Below are 12,750 nucleotides of genomic sequence, written 5' to 3' on the forward strand. Positions count from 1 at the left end.
AGGGTTTCCAGCAGTAATGTAAAAAAGGCTTTGACAATTTGAACTAAAATATTAAAAGGTTGATACATACAACCCATAGATACAACCCACTTGGCCCCAAGGTATACATGTGAGTAATAAATCTCTCAAACTCAAATAATAGCTTTAGGCACATTGTGAAAATTCAACTATTTTTCTACAGACATCAGTGAAAATACACACATTTTTGTCTACAATACATGCATTTTAATTTTATTATACATATAATAATTCAAGCAAGCAAAAGCTTCGATAGTTGTAGGCTGGGCTGCACACAGGAGAACTACTCACAGGTACCTGGAGAGCTACTGGTAGCTCACTAGCCACTTGTTGGGAGACATCGATCTAGAGAAAATCGGCTGTAAAATGTGTAAGCCGAACCATCCATCAAAGATGTAGAGGAGAGCAAAGAGAAGCAAACAGAAGAGGTTAACATGGCAATTAGATTACTGTCTATTTTCCGCTCTCCCTGCAGCCTTAATGACCTCTGACAAAAGGAATAGCAAGACAATGGAAGGGCTACCACAAAGCAAGATGGGGGTTCCAGCTACACATCCTTGACTACATATTACTTGGGTTCGTGGAGCGTGCCCAAGGAAGGGAATAAAGGGAAAGACTAACCTTTACTTTACATCCACAGACATTTTACATTACACGTGTTCTTCCCTCTCTTGTATAAATTCCCTCTAATTGTAGCTCAGGTTAAAATACATATACTGAACTTATCGTCAGCACACTCACTACCTTGTGAGTGCCACAAATGAACAAACTCTCTTTAAATGTAGCAGTTCGAGGAACTTCTGTGTAGCCCATGTATTGTCAAGTGAGTACAACCTCTGGGATTTAAATCAACACTACTTGTCTAGCAAGTGAGAGTTGCAATGTAAAATCTGTCATCACTGAAAGACATTTAAGTGGCCATTTTTATTAATTCAAAAGTCTTTTAAATAATGTAATCAAAATTTGTCAAGCAAGTGTACAGAAGTGACTAGACTCTAATACTCATTACAGTACTTTCCAGTGCAGTCATGCTGAACAAAAACTCATCAGCTGTCGCCTCACATGTACCTCCTGCTGGTCTTCAAATAAAATGCGACATCAACTTGGATTCTTAGTGTTCTAGAAAAAGAGAGCAATAGTTTTCCCTATTTTATACAGGTGAACACAATTGCATGTCTGTGCCACTTGTTTTTGGTGACCTCCTAAAGCTGCCGTTTTGGGAACATACACTGCTCTCAGAAAACACATATCCTTTGTAGATTGCCTTTGCATAGTCCAGCACAATAATGGCAGGAATATATTTTTTTGTTCACTTTCTGAAATATAGGAGAATCCAATTTATCGTCCGTTTTATCTGTTGCAGAACTGTGTTTTTATTTAACTGGATTGATAGTTTTTCAAACAATGTTCTTTCTTTCCAAAGACCTCTTCCTTTCTTCTGAGCTTTCAATTCTGCTTGGAGTAATTTTTTCTGAAGCTTCCAGTAAACCTTGGAGTCTTGGCGAGGTCCTTCAATGAGTGTAGCTTTTCCCAGTCCTTGCCTCAACACCTCTTCATTGATGCATACATTGAAAAAGCCCCCCTATAAAAGCAAGGGAAAGCAAACAAAGGCACATGTTTAAATTAAACAAAAAATTAAGCTATCTTAAAAGCAACCAATTAACCCCCCCTCCCCCCACTACCCAAGCACAAAGGAACAATGTAAAATAAATGGAATAAAAAAATAAATAAAAACTGTGAAAAAAATCACGACAGCTGTAGTGGAGGTGGTGAAAAATATAAAAAACATATAGTGGTAAAGAATTAAAGTTGTTGCAGACATTGCAGTTGGCCAGAAGGGTAACACCGAATCAGCAAAATTCCAGGTAGGCTTGCCTAAAAAGACAGGCCTTGAGGGAGTTGAGGAATGGCAGCAGAGTGAGGGACGGTCTAACAGAGGAAGAGAGTTTTACAGTGATGGGAAGCTCATGAGAAGGCTTGAGTAATGGGTTTTGCATGCTGGGACTTAAGAATATTCAGGCATAGAAAAGCCATGCTTTAGTTTACTTTAGGGCTCAGGACCACCAGGGACTTGCAACTTATTAAACAGACAGGTGCTGTGTCAAACAACAAGTTATTTGTAAAACACGCGGACAGAAAATTAAATAGCTTTCTGGAAGACAATGAGCTCCTGCATAGGACGCAATCTGGTTTTCGCCCCTCCTACAGCACTGAGTCAAATTTGCTGCTTGCCTCTGAGTCAGCAATTGGATTATGGATATGGGCAACACTGCAGCAATTCTCATGCTTGACCTCAATGCCGTGTTTGACACTCTAAGCCCATAGTATCCTGGTCAAGCGGCTCTGGAACATTGGTATTGGGGCAAAGCATTCCGTTGGTTGGCCTCATTCCTGCAGGGACCCACTTTTCAGGTTTCATAAAAAGCTTTTCAATCAATGGTTCGTTCTCTGCAGCATGAGCACCACAGGGCTCCTCTCCGAGTCCAACCCTTTTAAAAGTTTACTTCTGCCCTGTGGCTGAGGTCCTTGAGCGATATGGTTTTACTAGTTTTCATATGCTGATGACACATAATTGGTCATCACCATATCTCCGAACATTGGGCACATGACCTCTTCTCTCTGTGCTTGTCTGTCAGAGGTCGCTACCTGGATGGACCTTAAAGGTCCTGGTATTGGGCAAGCATCTTAACATCTGGTCTAATGCCTGGGGGGCCCGATTGTCTCGGTCCTTTACCACCGCCTAAGCCCAAGGTTAAGAATCTGGGCATTTGGTTGGAAAATAAGCTTTCTGTTGATGCCCAGATTAGTGCCCTTGCAGTAAAGTGTTTCGGGTTGTTGAGATCTCTTAAAAAAATCCTCCATCTCCTCCCTGATTCTGCCCAATAAACAGTAGTCGAGGCATTAGTTATATCCAGATTAGACTACTGTAATGTCCTTTACTTGGGCATTTCGCGATCGCAGTTGAACAGGCTTCTAGCAGCTAGGACATTGCTTGAACTTCCTAGACGAATCTTTATTAGACCAGCATTGAAAAAACTGCACAGGCTGCCAGTGAAACAAATAATTACATTTAAGGCCCTCTGTTATTGCTATAAGTCTCTTTCCTTTCAGGGTCCTGCCTACCTTCAGTCTATGATCACTCCTCATCTTCCAACCAGAAATCTCAGATCTACTGCTACTAAACAGGCTTCCCTTCCAAAATTGTCAAACAGCCAGAATTGGTGACTGTGCTCTCAGTGAGCTGACACCAAAAATCTGGAATTCGTTACCCGTGGCACTTCGGCTATTGCCCTCTGAAACGATCTTCAGGAAAAAGCTGAAAACTTGGCTTTTCAGATCTTTCTAAGTTCCTCCTAGTTTGGTGTGCTTCTTTTCTTCCCGTAGTCTGCTTCCCAGCGCTGGGACACTTTGTTGAAGTAGCCATGCGCTTTACAGGTGACATTGTTATTATGCAGCAGAGCTTAAAGGCAATCCTATAATACAAAGAATAAGTAGTAAAGTAGCAAGACCTAGATCTTTAGGATAAGACGCAAGGGGTGCTTAAACCCACTTACATTGATTCAGCAGATGCTTTGGTTTAAGTATCAGCCTATGGATTCTAAACAGATTACTGTGATGCTACAAGTTAAGACCTCATAGCGAAACAACAACAACATATGTACATGTAAAGCACATACATTGCAAAACCAGATTAGCCATGTGAATGCAAATGGAGGGCAGTGGAGCACAAAAAAAGAGAGAGATGGAAAAGGGGGAGAGGGGAAGTGCCAGACCAGGCCTGCACAGTTACAATAGCGCACACTGATTATGCAATGTAATATAATAGAGGAACAGATTCTCAATGAAGTTTGTAGCAACACTCAAACATCAGAAGTAATAGTAGAACATTTAGAACATTGGAATGTTGAGAGCTTGATTGAAGACAATGGAGTAACCTCCGTGCTTATAATGGCTTATCCCTTTAGTAAGTGGAATGTTCTACTAGTCTTTTAGCTCTTCTGCCTCAGGCTAAACCTATTATTAAAGGCCCTCTTCCTCACTACAGGACTTTGCCTGCGGCTTCAGCCTATCAATTGGACTCAGAGCCTTTAACAACAGGTGTAGCCCTCTGCAGTGGGCTATATCGCTATATTAACCCGTTGACCGTGACACGAATTCCACCACGGTGCAGGCGAATTAGTGAGTGGGCGGCGTTCAGACGGCCCCCGGCCGTCCTCCGCACACGCCCACTGTGACGTTGGACGGCATGGAACGGGTTAAGGCAGTCAACAAAGTATTCTACACCTGATCTGATTGGGGTTGATACACTTGCCAATGGTGTATTAGCTTTTCACTCTGCAAGATGATTACAGGACTAAAACTCTTCAAACTGGAAAAAAGGATGTGTCATAACCACCATGAGAGTGGCCATTTATGAAATTCTGACTCAGATTTCTTTCTCACTACAACCACATTCCATTGTAGCTCCATCAATTATAGCTACATTTTGGTAAATGCCAAGAATTATTTACCATATTTTCTTCGAAAAACAAGCTTTAAATAAGCAAAAGTGTTTTTTTAATTGCCAGTTACATTTGACCAATGGCAATAATTCCTTGAAGGTGACCGTGAAGCTTTCCATTTGCTCAATATAATCTGCAATGATTGTGCAATATTCTGGGATTTTTTATTTTCTGTAAACCTCTCTAATTCTTGGCCTGCAATGAGATTTCAGAATCCACGTCATGCTTATTCAATTTTGAATTTCGAGTTTCGATGAAATTTTTAAATAAAGGAGATTCTGATTAAAGCCTAATGGTATCATCAACTTTAGCATCTAGCTGCGCATAAGCATCCATACTCATTACCATTAAATAGGTTTATAACATTTCTAAACCCCCAAACTGCACATAATTTTCAGCTCCAATTCAGAAAACTCCTTAATGCGCTTACATAGATCTCATTCCAATTTCATTCCATATCATGCAAGCGCTGTGAGTTTAAAGTTTTACAGTCCATTATTCATTGTTATATTAAACCAGACTGATGCCCTCATCACTGGCTCAACAACAGTTAAATTCCGTACAGAGGCTTAATAGGAATGCATAATAACATGAAAGCATTTATTAACATTACAAATGCCATGATAATGGAAGAATGCTCGTGGGAGAGGTCAGACTGAGTTTTCTTTGCACTGAAAGCCAACTTGGAACATATTCCAGCACGTGGACAGAAACCCAATGCAACTGACAGTTTAAGCGGGTAAACTGCATCTTAATATGCATATTCTGTGAAATTAACATCACATCTCTAGTCAGGAAGCTGTAGCTCAGACAGAGCAATTCTAGACCTCTCAAGTGCCCATTGAAATGCTTTCAGTTTAAACTCAATTTTATAAATGCTGTTGAAAAAGGCTGAGGTATAAAAAAGAATATGAACAACATTACATTCAACTCCATCGTCTTGAGTCTTCAACTATCTCCACAACTTTGGGGAGGGCGATATGAACTGTACTTATCTGAAAACAACCAACGCAAGGGACTTAATAATCGCATGTTCTTGTTTCAGTCCCGCAGCTAGAACATACATCTTCCTGGAGAACCCAAGCAACCACAGTCTGCCTAAGAGGCAAGTAGAGATTGTGACTTTCAAGAATCTAGAACTGCTGTGCACTTCCTCTCTCAAGGTCAGGTCCCTCCTTGCTCAAGACAAAACTGCAGACCCCACAGAAATGAGTACCTGCCACCACATCTTTAACATTTCGACCTCCAGCAAGATCATGGGACAAGTGTTCAGACAGGACTGACCGATGTGCATTCAATCATCAATGACCACCAATCAAGAATTAGAACTTTCAGAGATTTCATCATTTTATTAACTGGGAATGGAACAGAATACCATACCTTTGGAGTCGCTGAAGAAATGGGCTGGGGTAATAGCGCAAGGCCTCTAGTAGACTCAGTCACTCCTCATTCACTGAAGCGCCTATGACATGTTGATAGATAAATATTATGACTGACAAATATGCCAATCAACGCAATAAAATCTGGAGGCGTCTCAAACTGTGGTCATTGCCGGTCTGCCAGCAGATTTCTACTGAATAAGTGCTGCGAATGACCATAAGGTGAAATACTGGCAGAATATAAAAGAGTTAAAAGGTAAACAGAGAGCACCCCCTTGCTAATTACAACATTTCCATTATTTGCGGGAAAAGAAAACATTGATGATTTTAATAATGACTTCAACAGATGGATTCTAAGAGAACTCGGTCAATATAAAATGTAAGATTAATCTCAACTGACATGTGTGGTAGACATTTAAATGGCGTCTGCTTCACCAGGAGGCTCAGGTGCAAGCACAATCATCATTAATGACGACGGGTCTCCTGACCGACTCATCTGTTACTAAAATGTTAGGGCAGACATTAGCAACGTAATGCATCCAACTGGACCCGATATAAAACCTTAATCTGATTCATAAAGACGTGTTCTGTGCAATTCTAGAGCCACAAACAAACATTTTCTCTTGCTGAACATGTATCAGCATCAAAATCAGTTGCATACCACAATTTAACTCTTTCACAGGATCACACATCAGACAGGCATCAGATGAGGCCATGCATCGTTTTACAAAACTCAATCAGTTACTATTGCTTTGTGGAGGAAATATATCCAATATAAATCGCTTTTCATACATCTTGTACTAAGTGCTGATCAGTTTCTGGTCTGCACATGACTCCAAACCTCTAGATTGTGAAATTGAATTGAATTGTTGTGTCTTGTAAAGCGCACTGCTACCCGGAGGCCTCGTAGCGCTATAGACCGCTGGGGAACCCGTCCTGGCTTTCCCTGTGAGATAGTCCCTCCTGGGGGTCTCCAAGGTGAAACCAGGCATCCCCGGCGTTTGTGTGGGGCCGTTGTGGAGATGAGGCAAGCTAATGCCCAGAGTTGCCGAGTGTGCTCCCTGGTCGGAGTAGGCACCGATGCGAGAATTATCAGTCCGCTGATCCTGGTCCAAGACCCTGCCGCGTCGGGAATCGAACCCTGGTCCCGGGCCGTTCTCTGCACTCGGGTCTGCCGCCTCTAACCAGTGAGCCACACCTCTCCATCTGAAATGTATACTAAATACCTCTGCAAACTGTCCGGACACTCCATCGAGACGATATGACTTATGTTTCTTAACATTTTACTGGCTATTAGAATGTCCTAAGCTTTAATTGGCTTAATGACTTTAGACCAGTTTTCAAATGTTTACCAGGGGGTGTATTTAATCAAAAACGTGATCACGGTCACATACCATGGGGCATTTTTCAGATATTAGAAACGCTTATACCAATCCATACGTGCATTGAAAGTAATCTGACCTTCATATGTATCATACCACAATTATTCCTCAAATTTATAACTATTTCTCCCTCTCGGCAGGAATATTTTTAACTATTAATATTTAGGTGATCAGTGCTCTAGTGAGTTTTCACACTTGCATATTGACAGGTCACACTGTAAAACATGCATTTACTTGGGTTTTGGATTGTCTATTATACTATGACACAGACCCAACAATGGACCGATCGGAGGAAGCAAACAAGCTTAGCCTGGATTAAAATTTACAGTCCACAAATTGGCAATTGCTGTCTATCAGCTGTGCCAGAATTGGATGGAATAAATGCTATACCTATACGTTGGACAGGCTCTTAGATAAAACAATCTCATCGAAGAAAAAGTCTTGAAGCCTTAGCATCTACTCTTTTACACTCTCACGAAAACTTTCTCTGAGCACCTTCTTTATCCTTTACTTTCCTCTAGAGCTTTGAGTGTAAATTTCTGACAACATTGTGTCCATATGAAGTGTATACTTACAATGTTTTGTAAAAATTTTAACTAAAACCTATTTGAAGAACAAAAAATAAATAACATTAATAGCATTAATAACTTTAGAATGAATATAATGCCTGCCTACCACCAGACCGACCGCATAGCACACACAGCCTGTCTCTTACCAATAGATGTGCTTGTTGATAAGTTTCATAACATAAATGTTTTACATACATGATTAAGCTATTAAATTGTAACGCATAGTTAATGCCAGCCCGACCTAACTCCTACCCCTACAAGTTATGTTGTTGCAACGAGTAGATCCGAAATGTGCAGAAAGAATAAACAATGCTAATTCATGTTACTATTTTCTTTTCCTGCTTTCTGCATATAAGAAATTATCAACTGTAAATTTTTACAATTTGGATGGACAATTTATGGCTACAAACAGTAATCACTATGTAAAACCCAATAAATAAATTATTTTTTTTAAAGTGAACCTATTTTCCAAATAATCAGGATCCATCAGTCGTATTTTGGGTAAGTTTAGTTTCAACAATAATTTTAAGTGAATGCGACTGCCTTCCAAAAAATGGAATTTGATGCATCTCCTATTCAATGAAAACTCCCAGTAGTTACCTCAGTAATATCTTATTTATCTGTAGCTAATTCTGTACCATCTCTGTGGTTATTCAAGTTAACTCCAAAGTCAGGAAAGTAGGTATGTGTGATCAATCGACCCTTAAAACACCAAATAAAGTGATCTCCTGTTCTAATGGTAAGGAAACTGCTCAAGCTGCTCTTTTAACAACAAATCCCATTTTCTTTCTTCGAATCTAGTAGGTCTACACCAAGAAAAAAAAAATTCTAGTAAGTGTAAATGCCACAAGTATTTGTTTACAGGAGACCTGGTTGACAAATACATTTACAACAAAAACACATTATGTAATCAATAGCCCCACACAGAACTCTAATACAGCCTTCAGGTCCCACAAATGTGAGTATAGCTACACTTCTACCAATAAATAGATCATTAGTGGAATTATGAGATAATCCCTTCCACCAATAAAAATATACAGTGCCCTGCGATAACTACACAGAAGCTGAATACTAGTCAGAATTCTTTTTCTTTCTGTATAATATGTATGTACCTCGAGGAAAAAAAAAGAAATGCATATTAATCCATATAATTGAATTCAGTGGAAAAAACAATTGGATATGAAACTAACAATTAAAAATAGTTGGTGATTTGAATGCAAGAATTTCTAATACCGTACTCAGCACCTACATGAATAAAGAGCTATAAGAAGCATAGAATATTTCTGAATCATTGTGTCTAAAAAATCATGAAACAGATAAGCGTAGCAAATTATTATGTTACTTCAGTCTCTAAATATCCAAGGTGGAGTCATAATTAATAGAAGAGTTGAGCTGGATATGCTTTCTAAACCCACAAGTTCTTCAATAACAGACTATATGGTTTGAAGTTATGAAATGGTTTGTCAAATGTCAGAGGCAAACATGCTAACCTTTAATACAGTGCTAATTCAATTCTTCAAGTTACACTCTAGCTTCATGTACAACATCTCTCTGACAGGTCCCTGGCGGTCAGCAGTTGCCAGATCGATGTTGACTTAATACATGGACAACTACACTGGAGCACCAGCGCCAGGAAACTTATGGTGACAGAGCGCTATACAAAAACCCCTTAAGATAAGATAAGATAAGCACCACTAACACGATTCTTTTGAACAAGTTGACAGTAGCATCTCTGGACTTGTATAAGATTACTGAGGACGATCAAATATCTGCAGATGAGAATTGCATATTGAAGGTAATAAAGGAGATGGAGAAAAAAAAATAAACCATCAAAAAGGATAGAAAAAGTTATAAAAGATCCAATGGATGAAAACCTATCAGCTGAGATAAACAAGGTCACACGTAAACAGTTTGTACAATACTCCTTAACCTAGAATATGTAATCTAGGGTTTGAGGAAGAAAAGGATTCGCATTGCTCAAAAAAGAAAGGGGCATGATCAAAATTGGCACTAACTCCAGCAAGCTATTCTCAACAATAACTCAATGCAATTTTAAAGAACTGTTGCACTAAATTGTGAGTTAAAAAAATTATTCTGCTATTATTTCAATTCTACCACAGGTATGGTCAGACTACATTACTCAGCTATACGGGGAAATATAGACGACTGTGTAGAAGAAACTGCTTTTGATTTCTCTTCACTCCATAAACAACTTAAGAAGATTTTACCCGACGCGTGTACATAAATAGCAAATTATATAAATAGTGCAAGACATTCAGGAGCCATGGATCCAGATCAAATTCCCAATGCCAGTTGTGAAAGGAGATCCAGAGGGATAGGGCACATTTCTGGTCCCTGTTATAAACAGTTCTAAAGCCCAGCTCCTGGACAAGGAGCACTGTGATACCATTGTACAAAAAAGGAATTTGCACAACTCCAGTAACTACATGCAAATTGCTCTTTTTGATACAACAGGAAAGATCTTCACTAGAAGTATATTAGAACATCTTCAAGTCTGGGCATGCGAGAAAGAGACTATTCCCACAAACTATTCGGTTTTAGAACAAAATGATCAGTAATGGATAATGCGGCGGTAACATCCCATCTGGACTATGCTAATGGTCTATTCCTAGAACAGCCCAGTTATCAGATTCACAGACTTCAGATGATCCAGAACACGGCTGTGAGGCTTATTCACAGAGTGCCTTTCCGCCAGAACATTTCCCCTCACATCAGGCACCTCCATTGGTTCCCAGTTGCAAAACACATCGAATTTAAGACCTTGACCCTAGCTTTTCGGGCAATTCACAACATAGGACCAAGTTACCTCAGAAAGAGACTGCTCCCATACCAATCGACCCGCAGTCTGGGATCCAACTCTAAGCTCCTACTGTGCGTTCCCCGGTTTGTCAAGGCCAGGAAGTGAGGCAGGGCCTTCTCGGTAATGACAGCTATGGTATGGAATGCTTTACTTCTGCATCTCCGCATGCTGGGTACTGAATCTGAGTTGTGAAAGCAGCAGAAGACGTGGCTATTTGGCTAGGTCAGCTAATGCCCTTATCTACTCCTGCCTGTCGCTAAGCACCGGGACGCCTCTGTTTAAGGTATCTGTTTGCGCTATATTAAGTAATGGTATCATCATTATTATTATTATTATATTGCTATTGTACAAACAATGATTGATAAAAACGTAACTCCTAACCCTCAGATAATTTATTCTACTTTCATAAACTTTACTACAGCATTCAATCAAATTGATAAGCCAATTCTGTGAGGTAAACCTTCTAATCTAGGCATGCCCCCATACCTACTGAAATTGATAATGGCATTACATACAGCAGTCTGGTGTAGCATACCCATGGGTGAGAATAAAGGTCTCACATTAAAGATACAAACTAAGAATTATTTAAAACAAGGTTGCTTATTGGCTCCAGACTTGTTCTTGTTGCTCTTTCACAATCTATCATCCCCGTTCTCTTAAATGAACAACTAACCTACAGGATTAGGCTCACATACACTCCACGTACTGATATTTTTGGGCGGTGGGTTCATTTTTTACCTAAATCCGACTGGCTTGCGGCTCAATCTTAAGGGGCTTCATACTTACGCCGAAAAACATTTTTGTTAGATTATTATGTTTAAAACAAAGGTGATTACATTTAAGGGCAAGAAACAATGTAAACCATTAGTTGGTTCTTGGTTGATGACAAACTAAAATTGGCTACGACACACACCTATCTAGGTAGAACCTTCTTCCAAGATCTCGATGACAAACAGCACTTCAAACAGTTAGGAAGTACGGCACTAGTCCATGCTGGGGTACTTAATAAATGTTATAAATCCTTCTGTGGAAAAGACACTGCACGTATTTACTGGCAATCTATAAAGGGAAAATTCCACCTACTTTAAGCTAAGGTCTACATTAGACTCTCTTACAAAAATGGTCGTACTCGAATATCCATTAAGGGAAGATTCTTTAAAAATTCTGCCCAGTAAGCCCTGCTTTTCCAGTACAAGCATTGCACCTGAAATTTGGGTTATTAAGTACATATGCCAAAACAATTGCAAAAATAATTTGTGAGGCATACTGTTTATTTCGCACTCCAAGGTGCTCCTTGAGAGAATTGTTAAATTATGAGACCTTCACAGCGCATTAAGAGGAAGGGCACCTGTTTAGTAAATTTGTACTATGCATTTGATAGTTTGGAATATAAATTATCCATCCGCCCAAGAAGAAGCATCGACATCGTCCACAAAAGCTTCCTCCGCATGACAACCACCAGCCTGGACAACACCACAGCCCTCATGGAGCACCTCCACTTCCAGATCTAGACAAACCCTAAAACGACTGTCCGTAGAACCCTCATCTACTGGCCGCCCAGCCCCCAAGCTCCTTTCACTGACACCATTGGCCCCCCACACCCTCGTCTCCACAGACTATATTCTACTCCGATACCTAAACTTCCACATGGACAACCACAACAACCACAACACCACCGCCCTCGTAGAGAACCTCAGCAACATAGGACTGAAGCAACTCATCACCGCCCCCATTGCACACAGCGGGACACATACTTGCCCGTCTTTGCAGAAATAAACAGCGTTTCCCACTGCCACAACACGGAATTCCTTTGGACTGAGCACCACTGCATCCACTTCTCCTTCAGAAAACCCACCGTACACAAGCACGCTTACCGCCTCCCCCGCAGAAGCTGGAACAAAGTCACTGACAAACAGCTCACCTCCGCCCTCACCAGCACTCCACCTCAAACGACACCAGATGCTAAAACAGCAACACGCAACCTCCACTGCTTTATCACAAGCTGCACCGACTCACTCGCCCCACTCAAGAAAGCTACAGGACGACACAGCAAGAAAACAAGTAGGTTTCACCCCTGCA

At 40.4% G+C, this 12,750-nt stretch overlaps 1 protein-coding gene across 1 annotated transcript in view; it reads right to left on the reverse strand.

The window, feature by feature from the left end:
* Window positions 1–207: 207 nt before the first annotated feature.
* The window catches only part of MISO1 (mitochondrial inner membrane subdomain organizer 1), a 142,080-nt gene continuing 129,537 nt past the window's right edge, over window positions 208–12,750 (reverse strand). Inside the window, exon 5 of the mRNA XM_086944122.1 lies at window positions 208–1,600. Within this exon, the coding sequence (XP_086800248.1) occupies window positions 1,328–1,600 (273 nt within the window). The 3' untranslated portion in view covers window positions 208–1,327. The remainder of the gene's footprint in view (window positions 1,601–12,750) is intronic.

Source organism: Lissotriton vulgaris, chromosome 11 (genome assembly GCF_964263255.1).
Source record: "Lissotriton vulgaris chromosome 11, aLisVul1.2, whole genome shotgun sequence".
Lineage (NCBI taxonomy): Eukaryota > Metazoa > Chordata > Amphibia > Caudata > Salamandridae > Lissotriton > Lissotriton vulgaris.